This window comes from Sciurus carolinensis, chromosome 17 (assembly GCF_902686445.1).
Source record: "Sciurus carolinensis chromosome 17, mSciCar1.2, whole genome shotgun sequence".
NCBI lineage: Eukaryota > Metazoa > Chordata > Mammalia > Rodentia > Sciuridae > Sciurus > Sciurus carolinensis.
The window spans coordinates 15265415-15283604 of NC_062229.1; the positions used below are offsets into that span (position 1 = coordinate 15265415).

The following is an 18190-nucleotide window of genomic DNA, read 5'->3' on the forward strand; positions in this document are numbered from 1 at the left end:
GGGGCAGCAATTGTCTCCATCACACACACACACACACACACACACACTGCTGAATGAGGCTGGGTCACATCAGTTACCTGTAATCACACTGTCACAGAGATATATATAAAAACATATATTCAGCTTTCCTTAACAGCTTCACACAACCACCAGACACATCCCAGAGGACAGCATGGCAGTACGTGCTGCCATAAAGCCTTCCAGAGTCACACATGACACACCTATCTCTAGTCCCCACACCAGGGCCACACCAGGCTCTGAGCTCACAGGCACACAGGTGCCCCAAACTGCTGCATAGGACCAGTGGAGAAGGATCCAGGGTCGCATTGCCTCATGATGGCACAGTGTAATAAAGACAGGCAAGTCACACGGCCAGCCAAGGGCAGACCCGCCCCTCCCCCTTGCTTCCACACAGCAGCCACACACACGCGAACGGAGGTCTTCATCCCCTCTCCCCTGGACAAAGACACACCCAAGATCACACACTGAATGCAGGGACACCTCCCATCAAGATAGTGGCCTACAGTCCCGAGGCCAGAGGGGGTTCCCTGAGGCCCCTGAGATTCACCAGTGATGCAGATACATTCACGCAGTGGTCACTGGTGGGAACAGCAATTATAAGCCCCCCAGGAACCATTCACCCATATTTGTACATTAATCCATCAAGGCAAGGCCCTCCCCAGAGCTTCCTGGCTGTGGTCTGTGCACACACACACACCCATACACACACTCACGTCTCACTCTCAACATTGGCATGAACACACAAACTTGGGTACATAGATCCTTGTTCCCCATGTTTGGCAAGGATTTGGGACAGATGTTCCCTTTTACAGACACACCTACAAAGAGGGCACTCCCAGTCTGGCACAAGCTGCACCCCCACCTCATTCCCCAACCTGGAGAACACCTACATGCAGACCAGTGGGAGGGTGCAGGCTCAGAGTCCTGGCCTGGGGCAGAGACTTGAAGGGTGGTGGGGGCAGGAAACCCTCAAGTCCCCCAGGTGCGCTAGGGACGTGGATGGCTACGCAGCACCACCCGGAGGCCCAGCTGGCCAGGACACAGTGTTCCCAGACTGGCAGATGTCCGCCCCGCCCGGGGTAATTAGGAACCAACTAGCTTAGGCAGGCCACCCTCGAACCCGAGTCTCCGCTGTCCAGCTGCTGGACAGCCTATAAACAGGAGCCAGGGGGTAGCTGGGGTGACTGGGGCGGCACCACAGCTGCGACCTGGGGAGGGAACAGGTTCACTAGGACATGGCCTTCGCCTGACTGCAGGTAGACCTCCTTGCTTGTCCCGCTCCCCCTGCACGCATGTCCCCGTCCACTCCTGACTGCAAGACCCCGTGGGGCGGGGAGGCCGGTTGCCTAGATGCTGGTTCACGTGCTTGATAACTGTGACACCAATAACAAACTCCTCGGCGGGTCCCTGCCTGGCGATGCGGAGTGCCTCATATTTCACCTCACCGACGCCGCACACGCGGGCATGTGAAATAGTTGCTGGGCCTGCCACTCCCCGTCCAGGTAGGGAAACTGAGGCTCAGATGACGCAGCTCTTTTGTGGAAGAGCTGGAATGGGAAGCCAGGCAGTGTGACCAGAAGCCTGGGGTCTTTGCCACCAGCCACACCCCCTTCTGTTTATGTACACCACCCCAACGGGCCCACACCTGCTTGCACACACCCTGTGAAGTGAGGGGGACACGTCTAGACTTGTGACTAGGCTCCCTTACACACACCCTGGCACGCCCGGACCCTGGGTGTGTGCACCCTGAACACTTCGTCCTGACTCATGCGTGTCACAGTACCCCCGCTCCCAGCTCGATTTGGAACTTGCAAACACTGAAGGTCATGCCCTGTCCTGAACTTTCAAACGTGGACGACAGTGGCTGCGGAGGCAGCAGTAGTGGAATGAAGACCAGGGGCTAAGGGGGTCCTCTGGGTGTCTTCCAGGTGGCCGGGCAGTCTGCTTGACCTGCTGTGGCTCAGAGTGGCTACACTTAGATCCCCACTTTAGAAGAGACCAAGCTTAAAGAGCAGGAACCTCAAGCTGCAGGCCGAGGCCCCTGTGCAGATGGCCAGCTTCCAGGGCCCCTCCAGCCTGAGTGCTCTGCCACTCTGTCCCCCTATCAGCCCCACTGTTGTGCCCTTTGCTGGGAGGGGCCGATGCCAACCCATGGAGGCAGGAATTGGGGATGCGTGGAGACTTTTAATCCCCAGTCTGGCAGGCCCGGCCTCTGCCCAGGGCGCCCACTAATTCCCAAACCAAACAGCAGGCAGCACTGGGCCCGCTGCCTGCCTAATCCGCTCCCCACCGGCCTGGGGCTGGCCGAAGGCCCTCTGGATTCCCACACATTTTTTTTCCCTCCTTTGGTCCTGGGGATTGAACCCAGGGGCACTCTGCCACTGAGCTACATCCCTGGTTCTTTTTATTTTTTGAAACAGGGTCTCCCTAAGTTGCATAGGGGCTCGCAAAGTTGCTGAGGGTGGCCTCCAATTTGGGATTGTCCTGCCTCAGCCTCCCACATTGCTGGGATTACTGGCGAGCGCCACCACTCCCCACTAGATTCCCACACTCTTGAGCCTCCCAGGAAGTGGGCAAAGACCCATCTGTCTCTTCCACTCTAGGCATCAGGATTAGAACAAGGCACCCCCTTACCCAAGAAACCCTTCTCCCAAAATTGCCACATACACATGCATCTCTATTGAGTCTGTTGTGAACCTGACCCTCTACACGTGCTACTTTTGTGCAGTACACGAACTGTGCAAACGTCCATGAAGGTGCTCACCCCCCACCGCACCTCCTGATGTCACAAACACAGTGGTTTAAGATTATTTTATTGAGGAGTGAGAGGCAGGGAGAGGTGGGGGCGACTACAGCCCCCAAGCCCCACCAGGGGGAATAGACCCTCTCCCTGTCTCCCACCCCCCAAGTGGCTCCCCCATACTCTGGGGGACTGTGCAAACTGTGCCCCAGGGGGGTAGGTAGGGCGAAGGGTGGGTGTGAAATGGCAGCAGCTAGGGATGGTGGCGGTGCTACTGGGCACTGGGGGGCTTGTAGGGCTCCAGGAGCAGGGCAGAAAAGGTGTTGACCTTGTCCGCCCCCCGCACCTCGTGCGGCAGCAGCGGCAGCTTCACGATGTGGAAGTCTTCATACAGGTCCTCCATCTGCAGCCAGGGCAGAGGGCAGAAAGCAGAGCTCAGGGCAGGAGGGCAAGCACAGCGTGGCTCTGGCTGGGAGCCTGGCGGGGTCGAGGCGAGAATCTGGGGCAGAGGCTCATGGTGTCCTAAGTGGCGTGGTGCCAGGGAGAGCGCCGGGCGAGACCTCCTGCTCCCCAGGGTCACCGGTACCCGGGTCAGGGCAGCACAGTCCTCCAGGGACACAGGAGCTACAGGGGGGATGGAGGGGAGGAGGAAGGGCAGGGCCTCTGCTGGACCAGGGCTGGGTGGGCAGGCACACCTGGTCCAGGTACTTGGCCTGGATCTTGTGGCGGGCCTCACACATCTTGCAGGGCTTCTCAGGGTCAGGGAAGACGAGCTGGTTGACGATGATATTGTGGGTATCAATCTTGCATTTGGCCAACTCCTGGATAAGTCGCTCCGTCTCATACAGCGACAGAAACTCAGCAATGCACACGCAGATGAAGGTCGTCTGTTCCTATGGGGCACAAGAGAAGACAGCGAGGGGTGGGTTCCAGTCCTGTCCCCACCCTCAGAGACTCTCACCACCTGCTGGACCAGGACTCACAGGGTCCTTGAACTGTTCACTGACGGAGCGAATGACGGGCAGCGTCTCCTCCAGCTTGGAGGCCAGCTGGTCTGCGTTCATGTCACCCAGGCCTAGCATGTTGCACATCTGCGGGGAGGAGGGACAGGCTCACTGCTTGCCTGGGTGGGGAGCTCTCTAGACACCTGGGGAAGAACTCGCGCTATCCCCTGGTGGCATGAGGTACGAGCCCTGGAGCAGATTCCGGGGATGAGTCAAATCTCAGCTCTGCCACCTTGGTGGGAACCGAGGTCAAGGGACTGGACTCCCTGGAGCCTGAGTCTGCCCATCTGGAAACCTTGCCCTAAGAGCCTGGGGAGGTAAGCGGGTATGCGGAGCGTTCTCAGAACAGGGACTCCCGAGGCAGGGGACCACGTGCGTGCCATGTGCTGAATGTCACCGTGATAACCACGGGGCCACTCTCATAACTTCCATTTGCCGGACAAGGAAGGTGATGCCAGACAGGTGAGGCAACTCGCTGGAGATGAGCTGGGCAGCACGGAGAGCAGGGCCGTGGAGGCAGGCCACCTGGCTCTGGGTATGTACTTCCAAGCTGTCACCACTGGGTGGTGGAGGCAGGCAGAGTCCTGCCCGCAGGATGCGGGGAGACGTCCCTCCTCCCCCACAGTGAAGGTGCTTCACCCAGTGAGAAGTGCTAACTAGAAAGGGGGAGAGGGTGTTTGTGGTGGCGCATCTGGGGTGGGGGCCCACTCCCACTCTGGGGCTCCTGGATGCCGGGGCCCCGCCTGCCTGTGAGATGAAGGGGCTGATCTGGTTCTTGATCTGCATGAGGCGACCCAGGCCCCGCTCAACGATGGTGGGGAAGTTGAGTAGCCTGAGCGTGTGGCCCGTGGGCGCCGTGTCAAACACCACCACCGAGAAGTTCATGCCCTTCACCAGCCTGAGGGGAGACAGGGGTCAGGCCTGCTGCGGCCTCTCTTCCCGGGCGGCCCCCGCCCCAGCCAGCTGGACCTGACCTCATGACCTCAGCGTAGCTCATGGCCTCATCGATGCCTGGGAAGGCGCTCATGGCCTCCTGCATCATCTTCTTGCCCATGCTCAGCATGTTGTCCTCCTCAAAGAACTCATCAGGTAGCTCCGCCACACCCAAGCTGGGGTCGATCTCCTGGGGGCCGAGGGGATGAGACTCAGGCTGCTGTGACTGCCGGGAGCTTCCCACCTGGGCACAGGCCAGAGGGAGCCAGTGCCAGGCTCAGACCACCGGCCCTTCCTTAGGTCCCGACTTCCCTTGGGGACCACGGTCTGGTACTGCTGCATCAGTAGTCAAACCTTCACAAACAAGTGGCAAATTGCAAACTGGGACCAGGGTAAGAGGATGCTGAAACCCACCGCAGGGCAATTACGCAGTTGCTTCCCACCTGAAACTTAGCTCCCCAAGATACTCCCCCAACCTCTTCCAGATCATTCCTCTACGGCAGGTCTTCCTTGACACCCTGTCTAGAGGTGAAGCCCTCTCTGCCCTGCTTTCCCTTCTCCTCACCACTAGCCCCTCCTCACCCCACAGGCTTTAGTCTCCTCAACCAGAACGTCAGCCCTGCAAGGGCTGAGGGTTTCCTGTCTTGCTCACTTGCTGTGTCCCCAGCAATGAGAACAGTTCTCGGCACAAGTGGGTCCTCAACATGTATGTGGAATCCATGAAAGGAGGACCAGGCCTGGGGTCCCTGGCCAGCCTGGGATCCATGCCTCCCTATCTTCTCCTGAGTCACCTCTTCTTGGTGGCTTCATTGTGAAGCCCCAATGGCCCCTCTCTCTGAGGGGAGCTTACCCACCCATCGCTCTCGTAATACACCTCCCAAGTCAAACTCTTGATAGGTTATTTCCAGGGAGAGGGTAACTCTGACTTCCACATTCCACTGCTGGACTTGAGCCTCCTCTTCTGTAGCCTCAGTAATCTAAACATCTAAGAGTCACTGTGTCCTTGTCCCCTGTTCACTGTCAGTGTCCCTCTTCGTCAGCACTCTTACCCAGCCCAAGCTCAAGGCTGCTTCCCTCTTCCCTCTGTGGCTGACGAAACCCCGTTCTGCTTATTCTCAGCTATCTCGTGGTGCTGCACCTGAGGGCTGTACACACCTGCCCAGTAACTCCTGTTCACGGAATTCCAATGGGCACTCCTTCTACTCTCACAGGTGTATTATGTGGCATCTTGTCCCTCCTCAAACTGCTTCTGTCCTATTCACTGCTGAGTCCCTCATCTCAGAGGTGAGAAAGAGAAGTCATTGGCTGCCAACACCATCGGTTTCTTCTGTTCCCCTCTGAGTCCCTGACTCTGACAGAGCCTAAGCTCTGGGTGGTGTGAGGATGAAACTCGTCCTCCCCGAGGATCACCCTCTCCCAGAATCACTTGCTCCTCCCTGGGCACATTCCCAGCAGCAAACAAACATGCTCTACAATTGCCTTTCTCGAAACAGCCCTTGTTAGCAGGTGGGGTGGCACCACTTCTGGGATCTGAAGTCCCAGCTACTGGGAAGGCTGAGACAGAAGGTCTGCTCTAATCCAGGACTTCACGGCCAATCTAGGCAAGAGAGCAAGATCCTGTCTTAAGTCAGGCGTGGTGGCACATGCCTGTAATCAGCTCGGGAAGCTGAGGCAGGAGGATCACAAGTTCAAAGCCAGCCTCAGCAAAAGTGAGGCACTAAGCAAATCAATGGGACCCTGTCTCTAAATAAAATACAGGGCTGGGGAGATAGCTCAGCTGGCAGAGTGCTTGCCTCGCAATCACAAGGCCCTGAGTTCGATCCCCAGTACCGCAAAAAAAAAAAAAATAAATAAAATAAAATAAAATACGAAATAGGGCTGGTCAGTGGTTGAGTGCAGTTGAATGCAATCCCTGATACCCAAAAGCGGGGAAAAAAATCCTGTCTCAAAAACAAAACAAAACAGAAAAACTATCTGGGAGACATCAACTTTTAAATCAATGCTAACCTTCTTCAAGCTCCAGGTTCATATAATTAAACTACTGTCATGGTATCCCCACTCAAGTAGGCACCTCAGATTCACTGTGGACAAATGGAAATTCTCCCACTCCTTCAGCACTGGGGATTAAACCAGGGGCACTCTATCACTGAGCTATATCCTAGCCCTTTTTGTTTTTATGTTGAGACTGGGTCTTGCTAAATTGCCCAGGTTGGCCTTGAACTTGCCATCCTCCTGCCTGAGGCTCCCCAGTCACTAGGAATACAGGCATGTGCCACCACTTCTAGCAACAAATCAAAACAATTAGATCCCAGTGTCCCTCCTAAACCCACTCTTCTCCAAGTCTTTCCTATCTCAGCAGCTCAGGGAGAAAAATATAAATGATATACTGAATTCATTTTTCCCCCTCACCAGTTAAAAACCAAGCAATAGCTCTGCTTTACTTCCAAAATGTATCCCAAATCTAACACTTGTCCTCCCACATTCTGTCCCCATGTGAGACCTGGCCACTGAGTCAGTGCTCGCCTGCTTACATCCCCGGTCTCCTTATTAGTCTACCTGCTTCCATCTTTGACTTACGATCCAATTTCCACATGACAGCAGAGAGAACTTTTCAAAACATAAATTTGCCTATGACAGTGCTCTGCTTAAGATGAACAGTCTCTGCAGGGTGCGGTGGTGCATGCCTTCGAATGTCTATAATCCCAGTGACTTGGAAGGCTAAGGCGGATGGACTGCATGTTTGAGGTCCGGCTCAGCAAATCAGTAAGACCTGTGTCTCAAAATAAATAAAATGGACTAGGGATGCAGTTCAGGGGCAAAGTGCCCCTGGGTTCAGTCCCCAACACCAATAAATAAATTAAATGAAACAAACAGCTTTTTAAGAAACTTAGAATCAAAGCCAAACTGCTCACAGTGGTTGCACAGACCTACATCAACTTCCAACTTTTCCTTCCCTCCTTTGTGCTTACTTAGTTCCAGTAACTCTTGCCTTTTTCCTGCTCCTCAAACATCTGTTCCTCCTTCCTCTGAAAGTATGTTAAGGAAGGGGAGAAACTGGAGAGAAACAATATAGAATGAGCAGAACATGGAGTCTGCTGGTGGGTGTGTCTAGAAAGGTCTGAAGGGGCCTTTTCCAAAAGTTAGGAGCTGAGCCCGCCTTCACTTACCATAGCAAAGAGGTTGTCATAGCCTTTGACCTTGGTAGGCACCTTGGAGAACTTCTGATCAAAAGCATCTGAGATGTTGTGGGCTGGGTCTGTGGAGATGATCAGAACACTCTCGCGCCCCTTGGAGAGTTGAACTGCTAGGCTGCAGCTGCACAGAGGAAAAGTCAAAAAATGGGGAGGGAGGCTTGGGGCTCTGTTCCCTGGGCCTGCAAAGGGAGATGTGGGGTCTGAGAAGCAGAGACCTGGATCAGAAGGCTGTTGAGAGATTATGGATCACTGTGGGATCAAATCTTAATGCCTGCAGGGATCCCCTCTCAGACCTTACTTACTGACTACTCCATTTGAAAGAGAGTGGTAAGTTTCAGCTGACTGAGTCTGGCCTAGTGCCTGCTTCTTTGCTGGGCACAGAGTGGCATGATCCAGCTGTCTAGTCAGCATAGTTTGCTTCTGTGCCTCCTCCCGAAACTCTAAGGTGAGAGATCCACTGCACTCCCCAGTAAGTTTAGGATTGGTTCAGTCCACTTGTCCAGGACAACATGCCCCAAGGACCCATCACCCTTTTCCATCTGATTAAGACAATCTGATCTTGTACCCTTTCCCCACTCGTCCCCAGAGCAGGACAGTTTGCCCTAGTGCCTTTTCCTCTACTCTGAGCTCACTCGGGTATGGTACAACTGACTGGGATACCTAAGTGCTCCTCCGCCTCACCATGCGCTGGGTACACTGAAGTTCGGCACTTGAGCCCCAAAAGGGATAGTGTAACTTACAAAGTACCAGATCTCCATTCAGGTGGTACCTTTCATTCGCAGCAGGCGAGCACAACCAGAAGACCCTACCCAGGCCCCTAGCCCGTCTCGGATGGAAAGCCGGTTCCGGGCCTCCCCTTCACTCAGTGGTACATCCCACCCGCCTTCCCGGGCCCCCACCATAGCCTCCTTACCTGCAAGTGGTCTTGCCTACACCACCCTTGCCCCCGACGAAGATCCACTTAAGGCTGCGCTGCTCAATGATGTTGCTAAGCGTGGGCTCCAGCGGCTCCACATCAGGTGCATCCTCGAACTCCTCTGCTTCAACCCCCCACCCGGCCACCCCCGCCGCCATCTTGGAACCGGCTCACGTGACCAATCGGAGCGCACCATGCGAAGCGACTAAAGGGGAAAATTGTCTGCCGTATTCCTGTCTCGGTCGGGAGATTAATTTCCCAATGAGATAACCTTTAGGATATAATAGAAACTATCAATTTATTTTTTACGCTTATAGGGCTCATCATGTCGGCGTCTTGTCTCTATCTTTCTAAGGTCTCCCCCTGCCTAGTGAACTCATTGGTACGACCCAGTCTACTCCCCTTCACTGATTGGACCCTAAGTCTTATGGCCTCCTTTCATTGGCTACATATTTTCTTACTTCCACCAGTCACACTCGCTTCGCGGTAGCCGCCAACCTCTCCTTAGCAACCAGCCAAACACCCAGTGCAAGCTTTTTCAGTGAAGTTAGATCTGAGGTCCGTCCTGGCTTCATTCTATAGGCTCAATTTCGTGTCGATCATTTTCCCCCTATTCTCCAAGCTGGGTTCCAACACTCCCTCAGGTCCTCCCTCTGGTGTCTCTGTTATTCAATTGGCTGTGAACCACCTGGCTTCTGCCTCAAACTGGTCACGGACGAATGTAGGAGGATGGACGCGACGGGTCCCCAAGCCGACTGGGTTAGCGGGAAAAAGGACTCCAGTTGCTTCTTCAGATCCGTGTCTAGTACAACGCGTGTCCCTGTGCTAGGCAGGAACCATATCTGCAGCCGCGCTCCTTGTTGTAGAAGGAATTTTAATTCTGGAAAATCTTGCACTTGGCTCCCTGTTTGAGGGGAGACTCTAAATTCAGCAAATTCCCTCTTTGAACCCCTGCTCTGCGGCAGGAATACAAGCAGGACTTCCGGCCCTTGGCGGCGACCCCAGTCCAGAACACTTTTCCCTTAGAAGGGGACCCCAGCCTAGAACTATCCTCCGTTTCATTTACTTCAGCCCATACAAATAACCTTATTCTCAGACAGGAACCCCAGCTCCACCGAGCCAACTGTGTTTTATTCCCAGATATGGGAGTCATTCTAGAGACAGATGCCCAATTCAGAGAAACCTCTATTTCTAATCTAGGATCCTAGGTTAGATACTTAGATCTCGGTAGGGAACCAGGTTCCTATGTGTCAGCCGAGCACGCAGTGCTTAAATGGGACCTCCAAACGGGGTCCTTTCACTCACAATGATTATCCCTGGTGGCAGAAGGGGATTCTAGCCCTGAAAAGTTAATACGCCCCACCCCCAATCCCTAGCGGGAAGCCCACTTCGGAGAACCAGTTACACCCCAGTCAGAGACGATGGTCCCATTCCCCGGGAGCCTTTGTGTGCGTAACGCCAACCGAGTATCGCTGAATTATAAAGATCCCCGGGCCAGCGCCACCCGGGTGCCGGCGGGGTCAGGTCAGAGCCCGCCTTCGCTCCGCCCCAGGCCCCGCCCCCTCTGCGGACGCTCGAGGACCCAGACGGCTGGTCCCGGCATGCATTGTTCCGGACGAGGCGAGTCGGGCGCCAAGCGCGGGGCCGAAGCGGCCTTCCCGGAGTCCTTTGCGCGGCACCTGGCGACAAAATGGCTGCCCGAGGGAGACGGGCGGAGCCTCCGGGCCGGGAGGCGCCAGGCCCCGCGGGCGGCGGCGGGAGCCGATGGGCTGAGTCGGGGCCAGGGACGTCACCCGAGAGCGGGGACGATGAGGTGTCGGGCGCCGGTTCGAGCCCGGTGTCGGGCGGCGTGAACTTGTTCGCCAACGACGGCAGCTTCCTGGAGCTGTTCAAGCGGAAGATGGAGGAGGAGCAGCGGCAGCGGCAGGAGGAGCCGCCCCCGGGCCCGCCGCGACCCGACCAGCCGGCTACCGCAGCTGCGGGCCCAGGGGATCCGAAGAGGAAGGGCGGCCCGGGCCCCACACTCAGCTTCGTAAGGAGCCGCGGGGGTGGGGGCGGGCGCCAGGGCCTGCCTTGGCAGGGGGAGTCGGGGCCCGAGAAGGGGAACCAGTATCCAGATCCACCCTTCGCCTCGAAGAGGGGCCCGTCCGGGTCACCCGCCGAGGACTTGGGGCCTGGATTCCCGACGAGGGGGGACTGGGGGCGGGCTTGGGGACCCTCAGAGCCTTTTTCGCGGAAACCAGGAGCCGCAAATTGAATTGGAAGCAGCACTCTGGGGATTGGGAAACCTGGAGACCAGGGTTCCCGTTGGAATGGTAACCGGACTTTGGATACTGGAGCCACTCCCTACTGTGGGGAAAGGAGAAAAAATTCAAGTCCCGCTTCTGAGCTGTGTGCATTAGAGTCAGACCGCTGACTGCGTTCTTAGACTGCTTGACTTCTCTGAATCTCATTCAACCAGTGTCCATTTATTGAGCATCTTACCTTGTGTTGGGCATTGTGCTAGGTGCTGGGGATGAAGTGGAGAGCTTCTGGGCTGGCCTGCTCTCTTTCTCTAGTGCAAAAGTGATCATCACATCTTCTGCTGTGGTGAGGGTTCCATGAGGTGATCCTGGAAAAGTGGTTATCACAGGTTGTCTTATAGGAAGGGCTAAACCAGTGGTTCTTAGTTGGGGACAATTCTTCCAACCCCACATTTGGCAAAAGTCTGGAGACATATTCGGTTGTTAAAACTGGGGAGGAGGTGCTAGTGACACCTATGGGGAGAGGCCAAGTGTGCTGCTTGACATCCTGCAATACATAGGACAGTCCCCCTCACCCACAACAAAGAATGTTCCGGCTCAAAATGTCATACAGACAGGTTGAGACACTCTGGGGTAAGTAAATGGGACATACACTGATCGTCTTTGCTGTGGAGATCAAGGCTTGTAGTGTGGAGGAAAAAATATTGATTTGAGAATCAGAGACTTGGAGGATGGGGTCAGGTCTTGGATCCACCTGTGTGGTTTTAGCACATGATCTAATCTCTCCAAGCCTCAGTTTCTTCATCTGTTAAAAATGGGTGTGGGTGCTGAGCTTGGTGGTGCATGCCTGTAATTCCAGTGACTTGGGAAGCTGAGGCAGGATGAGTGAGTTCAAAGCCAGCTTCAGCAATTTAGCGAGGCCCTAAGCAACTTAGACCCTGTCTCAAAATAAAATATAAAAAGGGCTGGGAATGTGGCACAGTGATTAATTAAGCACCCCTGGGTTCAATTTCTGGTACAAAAACAAACAAAAAAATGATGTGGGGGCTGGGGAGATAGCTCAGTCGGTAGAGTGCTTGCCTTGTAAGCACAAGGCCCTGGGTTTCTGGGTTTGATCCCCAGCATCCAAAAAAAAAAAAAAAAAAAAACAGATGTGAGGGTTGGGGACGCAGCTTAGTGGTAGTAAAGCACTTACCTAGCATGTATAAGGCCCTGGGTTCAATCCTCCACACCACAAGGAAGTGGGGAGAAAAAGGGACTTGAGAATAGTCTTAGTAGTACCTAATGCCTGGTTGAGGCCTGGTGGGACTGGATGTTGTTGCTGAAACCTGCTGCAGGCCCTGGAGCTCGAGCAAGGGGAGAAGACAGGATACCATGGTGTAAGTCCAGAGTAAGACCTGTCTGAGATTGTGGAAAGTGTCAGGCCCTGGGTTGGTTTGACAACAGTGTGGAGGCTGAGTAACCCTCTGTGAATGAGAGCAACAAAGGTTGTCACTGTCTTTGACATTTGTTCCTTGAGGGGCCATTGTAGCCACACCCCCAGAGAACTAGGTGCAGGGGAGTCAGTGTTGCTTGGTTGGTAAGGATGCTGCTCTCCCAGTGGCTTAGATGCACCTGACCCTGAATCCACCTCCACAGTTTTGTCACCAGCACGAGCGCTCCTCAAGGGTTGTTTCCTCATTTATAAAATGGGGACAGATATAATCTTCATCTTAGGGTAATTGTGAATGTGGATGTGGAAGAAGATAAAAACATTCACAGCACTCTGCACAGGGCTTTGCATACAGTAAGTGCTCAATAAAGGGAGCTGTTGCTGCCTACATGGTCCCTGCCATGGGAGGGTGAGGCCTCTCCCATAGAGAGTAAGGACAGAGTTGGTCCCCACCGAGGTGGGCACTCCTTGGGCTCCCTGGGAGGGCAGCCCGGGGCCCAGGACTGCCTGGGCATGGTGGGCCCAGGGCAGGCGCTGAGTCGCGTGTGCTCCTCTCTGATTGCTGCGCAGGTCGGCTGGCTGGTGGAGCTAGGCGCGGCGTCGGGACGGGCCACCTGGCCGGGCTAGGAAGGTGTAGTGGGCCTCAGCACCGCCAAGGGCGGGCCCGGCTCCTGTAACCCTTGCAGTCTTCTGTCCCTTCACCCAGGTGGGCAAACGCAGAGGCGGGAACAAACTAGCCCTCAAGACGGGAATAGTAGCCAAGAAGCAGAAGACGGAGGATGAGGTGAGCAGGCACTGGGACGGCTCTCATCGCCTTTACCTTCCAGCCTGTGTGCATTGGTCAATCTCTGTCTGTCCCCCTCATCCTGCCTTGATGGGTGTGCCTGGTGGAGTAGGAGGGCTTTTAATAAATGCCCCTGATAACTGGACTCCGCCTACCTTTGCCTCAAAGCCAGGAAGGACCTTCTGGGTGATACTGGGGTGGGTCAACTGTCTCAGGACAAACAGTCCTGATCCTGCTTCCTGGCCTGTGGGGCATCCCCTGCCAACCCCCTCTTGTCTTCCACCTCCCTGCCCCCCACAGGTATTAACAAGTAAAGGTGACGCATGGGCCAAGTACATGGCAGAAGTGAAAAAGTACAAAGCCCACCAGTGCGGCGATGATGATAAGACTCGGCCCCTGGTGAAATGACCCCCTCCCCGCGTGCCCACGGCCTGGGACTCTCTGCGATGTACATAACTATTTAATGCAGCGGCAGTGGCGGCAGCCTTCCCGAGGACTGGTACACAGAAGGAAATCGAGGTGCTCCCGCAGCCGCGGAGGATTCTCCAGGACTCTTTTTTACCTTGAGCACTTGCCTCCTGAGACTTAATAGAACAGTGGTTTACTGTCCCCTTTCTTCCTGCCTCCTTGCTCTCTCTGGCTCTCTCTCTTCCTCTTCTAGCCTTCCTCTCCCTCCCCTTAGCCATCACTTCTGGGAAGTAAAGAACTTGACTTAGTGCCGGAGCCCTGTGCTTGGTTTGTTTTCTTTGCGCTCAAGAAGCTAAGACTTTATCCCACCCCCCCACACCTCATCCAGCACCACACCTGCAAAAGCTGGAATCCCGTCCAATGCAGGAAGGTTGGGGGCAGGTTTGGAGGAGGGGAGACTCTCCCCAAGATCCTTATCATCCCCCTGCGGCACATCTTAGGTCCAGTCTCTTTTTATAGTCCTATTTTGTCTTCTACTGCATGTGTAGTTCAGAGACAGAGGGTCTGGGTTTGATCCCTGGCAACACGCACATGTACACAAATCTCCCATTTTGACTGGGCCAGAGATGTTACGTTGTTCATTCAGCAGATAATTCCTGAGCACCGATTATATGCCAGGGCAGTTTTAGGTACTCAGGACCACAGCAAAGAGCAGAAGACCATTTCTCTTTGCATTGGCAGAAGGAAACAGGAACAAAAACGGGAAGCCCTTTTGGGTGGTGACTGCAAACTAGGGTAGAATGAGGCTTGGGGGAGGTGTGTATTTAACTGACATTTGAATGATCAGAGTCCTGAGGGAGGTGAGGAAAGGTGTCCTAGGTAGAGGGATCAGGCAGCATAAAGACAGGTCCAAAAAAAAAAAAAAAAAGAAAATGGCTGACCCTGAATTGAGGACCTGAGGAAGGCCAGGCAGCTACAGTGCTGGGAAAGCGGGAGGTGATGCCCCTCTGACCTCTCAGGTTCTGCCCGGTGGTATATGGGTTGAGGGTGTTTGCTGGTAACATCCAAGCATGTGCTTTCATGGAGATAAAGCTACCCAAACAGACAATCCCTTGCCCTTGTGACTGACATTCAGTTGGGGAAGGGGACAGACAAATGAATAGAATACAAAATGGTTATACCTTCTACCCAGGAAGGTCCCAAAGGAGAGTGGGACCTTCTCCCACTTTGAAGAATTTGAAGTGAGTTGGTTACAGATGACCCTCCTGAGATGACATTTTGTTCTAAATCCTGAAGGATGTCCTTTGAAGGTCCCAGGCAGAAGGAACAGCAGGGGCAAAGACCCTTAGCTGAAACCATGGCTTGTCAAAGACCACAAGCAGGCTTTGGAGCCCGACACCTTTCCCTCTTCCTGCTAACACACAGTACTTACCTGGTTTATTTTCCACGAGGGCTCAAAGGTCCTCTGGGGAAGCTGAGATGGCCCAGGTGTGACTTTGGCCTGGGGGATGGCAATGGGTGGGGGAGATCCTGGAAGCTAATGGAGCCTTCCCTACCACCTCCTCCCCAGAAGCCAGAAGCCAACAGCAACCACTGGATCTTTAAAAAGAAACAACGGGAGAAGTAGGTCGCTCCTGCAGTAGCTCAGCCTCTATTCTGGAACATCAAGAGGCAGGAGGATCTGAAAGTCCAAGCACCTCCCTCCACAGCACTAGCCCTAACCTGAGAAAAGTGAAGGGGGAGGAGAACCAAGTTCAAGTTTTGGTGAGTCACACAGCTCTGACTTCAATCTATTTTAGTGCCTGTTGGCTGTGTGCTTGAGGGTAAATCACTTAGCCTTTCTGTGGTTCAGATCATCTATTTTTATAGATGAAAGGGTAAAATATGGAAGCATCTCTAAAGTCAAGTTCTAAAGTAAAGTAAGACAGAGCTGATGGTGTAGCTTAGTGGTGAGAATTTGCTTGGTATGCATAACGCCCTGGGTTCAGTCCCCAGCACCATAAAAAATAAGAACCACGGGGCTGGGGAGATAGCTCAGTTGGTAGAGTGCTTGCCTTGTAAGCACAAGGCCCTGGGTTCGATCCCCAGCACCCCTCCCCCCCCAAAAAAAAAGAACCACATTCACATAGTCAGCTAACCTTGACATTGAAACTGCTATCATTCTCTGATGAAGAAGCTGGCTTGTGTTTGCGGGCTGTGGCTTTTTGTGGGGGGGGCTAGGGATGGAACCCAGGGCCCGCCACATGCTAGGCAAGTTCTGAGCTACATCTTGAGGGATGTGTTTAAGAAATATTGACCTTGGGCTGGGCATGTGGCACAATGATAGAGTGCTTGTGTAGCATGCATGAGGCCCTGGGTTTGATCCCCAGTACCAAGGAAAAACAACAACAAACTCACATTTCTGGATGTGGTGGTACATGTCTAATCCCAGGGACTTGGGAGGCTGAGGCAGAAGGATCGCAAGTTCAAGACCAGCCTGGGCAATTTTGTGGGGTGGGGATGTAATCTCAATGGCTCTGGAGGCTGAAGCAGGATGATAGTAAGTTGAAAGCCAGTCTCAGGAATTTAGTGAGGCCCTAAGCAAATCAGCAAGAACCTGTCTCAAAATAAAATATAAAAAGGGCAGGGGATGTGACTCAGTGGTTAAGTACCCCTGAGTTCAATCCCTGGTTCCACTGTAGTTCAGCGGTAGAATACTCCTGGGTTTCATCCCCAGTAACGCAAAAACAAAAACCCACTGACCTTTTAACTTGAAGTAAGTGTGATGAGGTGCTCAGGAAGGAGGCTGTTGTAAACTGAGATCATATTTGTCTCCCATCTCAAATTCATGATGGAAACCAAAGCCCTGAGTTTCTTTTTGTTCAGTGCCTCTAGTTGAATTGTAAAGTTTATCACTCATAGGGCTGCAGGGAGAACTGCACGAGATAACATTTGCAAAATACTTGACAGGAAGTAGGTGCTTAAGAAGTAGGGGGAAGAGCCAGGTGTGGTGGCACTGGCCTTGAACTCAGCGTGGGCAATATAGTGAGACATCTGAAAATGGAAGGTGGGACCAGCCTGTGGTGCACCTCTGTAATTCCAGTCTTTCAGGAGTTTGAGGCAGGAGGACCCACAAGTTCAAAGCTAGCCTCTGCAATTTGATGAGGCCCTCAGCAACTTAGTAAGACTCTGTTTCAAAATAAAAAGGGCTTTAGCTTAGTGGTAAATGTGACCCTGGTTTCACTTCCTGGTTTAAAAAAAAAAAAAAAAAAAAAAAGGTGGGGAAATCTGCCTTGATTCAGTTCTCAAATTATCTGGGACCACCGAGAGCCAACCACGTGGACCTATATACACCAAGGGCCACTTGGTTCTGTCTATACTTCCTTATTTGCACAGGGCCGCTGGTAACTTGCAATATTAAAAGGAAGGGTCGAACATTAACAAATTCTCTTGCATCCCATGCTTGTTCTCCATCTGACTCTTATCTGGGACAGCGCCCCAGCTTGATCAGAAAGCTCTCATAATTCGCACTCCTCGTTGCGACACCCTAACCCATCCCCAGCCCCCAAATCTCTATTAACATCCATCTCAGTGGGACTCCAGACCCCGCCCATAGGCCTCCCCAAAAGGCCTCCACCACCGGGCTTTTGATTCTTAGCCAGCACATTAAAGCGCGGCTGCTCTGCTGCGTGGCACGATGGGATTTGTAGTTCCAGGGCTCACAGACTGGGGGGGGGGGCTTGCGCATGCGTCTTGGTGGCTTCCGCACGTATCTCCAGATCAGTTTCTTCCCAGCTGAGCGGGCCGCGGTGTGAATTCCTGCTGCTTCTTTCTCCTTTAGGGAGTCTAATTTCGTTCTCGGAGCGGAATTAGGTTTAAGTTGGCGCTACCCTAGCCAAGAAGGACATAATACTTGCTTTTCACGAATGAACAGAGCTGGGATGACTTTGCCAACGGGAAGTAGGCTAACTACTCTTACTTTAGGTTGGGGCAAACATTGACCTGTGTCTCTTCTGAGAGTCAGAAAGTCTCTCAGGGCAGGGCTGGGTTGTCCTTTGGTATTAGAGCCTTGGTTGATTCTGTAAATATTGATTTAGGGAGTGGTTGAATGCGGCATACAGCGAAAGAATGGCCTTGAGCATTGACGGGTAAAAAACACGCTTTTAAAGAACGGTTTATGGTTGGCTAGGTAATGCTTAACTTTGACTGTTTCAAATGGAGCAAGCAATTCTTACACACATCTGACAAATGGGGAAAACAGAAGCCCCGAGTGGCAGGAGGTCGCCCACCTTGTTATTCGCAGGGCCAGGAGGGGAAGGATATCTGATAGCTTCCAGGGTCTCCAGCTCTTTACAAAGCTTTGTTCGCAGAAGGAAAAACGGTGCCCTACTGTCTTCAGATGGAGCGTGGATCACGAAGATTTCTTCTTCATGACCCTGCTCTTGCCTAAATTTCCTCGGAAAGGGATTTCATCTTATTCGTCTTCAGGTAGTGAAAATAATTAGGCCTCCTATTCCTATTAGAGTTATTAATTTC

At 53.4% G+C, this 18190-nt stretch overlaps 2 protein-coding genes across 3 annotated transcripts; one reads left to right on the forward strand and one right to left on the reverse strand.

Annotated features, from left to right (window-relative positions):
* Positions 1-2817: 2817 nt before the first annotated feature.
* Positions 2818-8975, reverse strand: Get3 (guided entry of tail-anchored proteins factor 3, ATPase). The gene is made up of 7 exons (XM_047532026.1): positions 8806-8975; positions 7866-8013; positions 4740-4888; positions 4513-4663; positions 3745-3852; positions 3457-3654; positions 2818-3164 (listed from the first exon to the last, which is right to left on the reverse strand). The coding sequence occupies exons 1-7, from the start codon at positions 8964-8966 to the stop codon at positions 3033-3035; spliced, it is 1047 nt and encodes a 348-aa protein (XP_047387982.1). The 5' UTR covers positions 8967-8975; the 3' UTR covers positions 2818-3032.
* A 1436-nt stretch (positions 8976-10411) lies between these two features.
* Trir (telomerase RNA component interacting RNase) lies at positions 10412-13990 on the forward strand. Of its 2 annotated transcripts, XM_047532037.1 has the most exons (3): positions 10430-10840; positions 13190-13267; positions 13568-13990. In XM_047532037.1, exons 1-3 carry the CDS (start codon positions 10499-10501, stop codon positions 13673-13675), a joined length of 528 nt encoding a protein of 175 aa, XP_047387993.1. In that variant the 5' UTR covers positions 10430-10498; the 3' UTR covers positions 13676-13990. The 2 variants fall into 2 exon arrangements, with proteins under 2 accessions (XP_047387994.1, XP_047387993.1); XM_047532038.1 differs by lacking the exon at positions 13568-13990 and having other exon boundaries at positions 10412-10817; positions 13190-13266.
* Positions 13991-18190: the final 4200 nt, after the last annotated feature.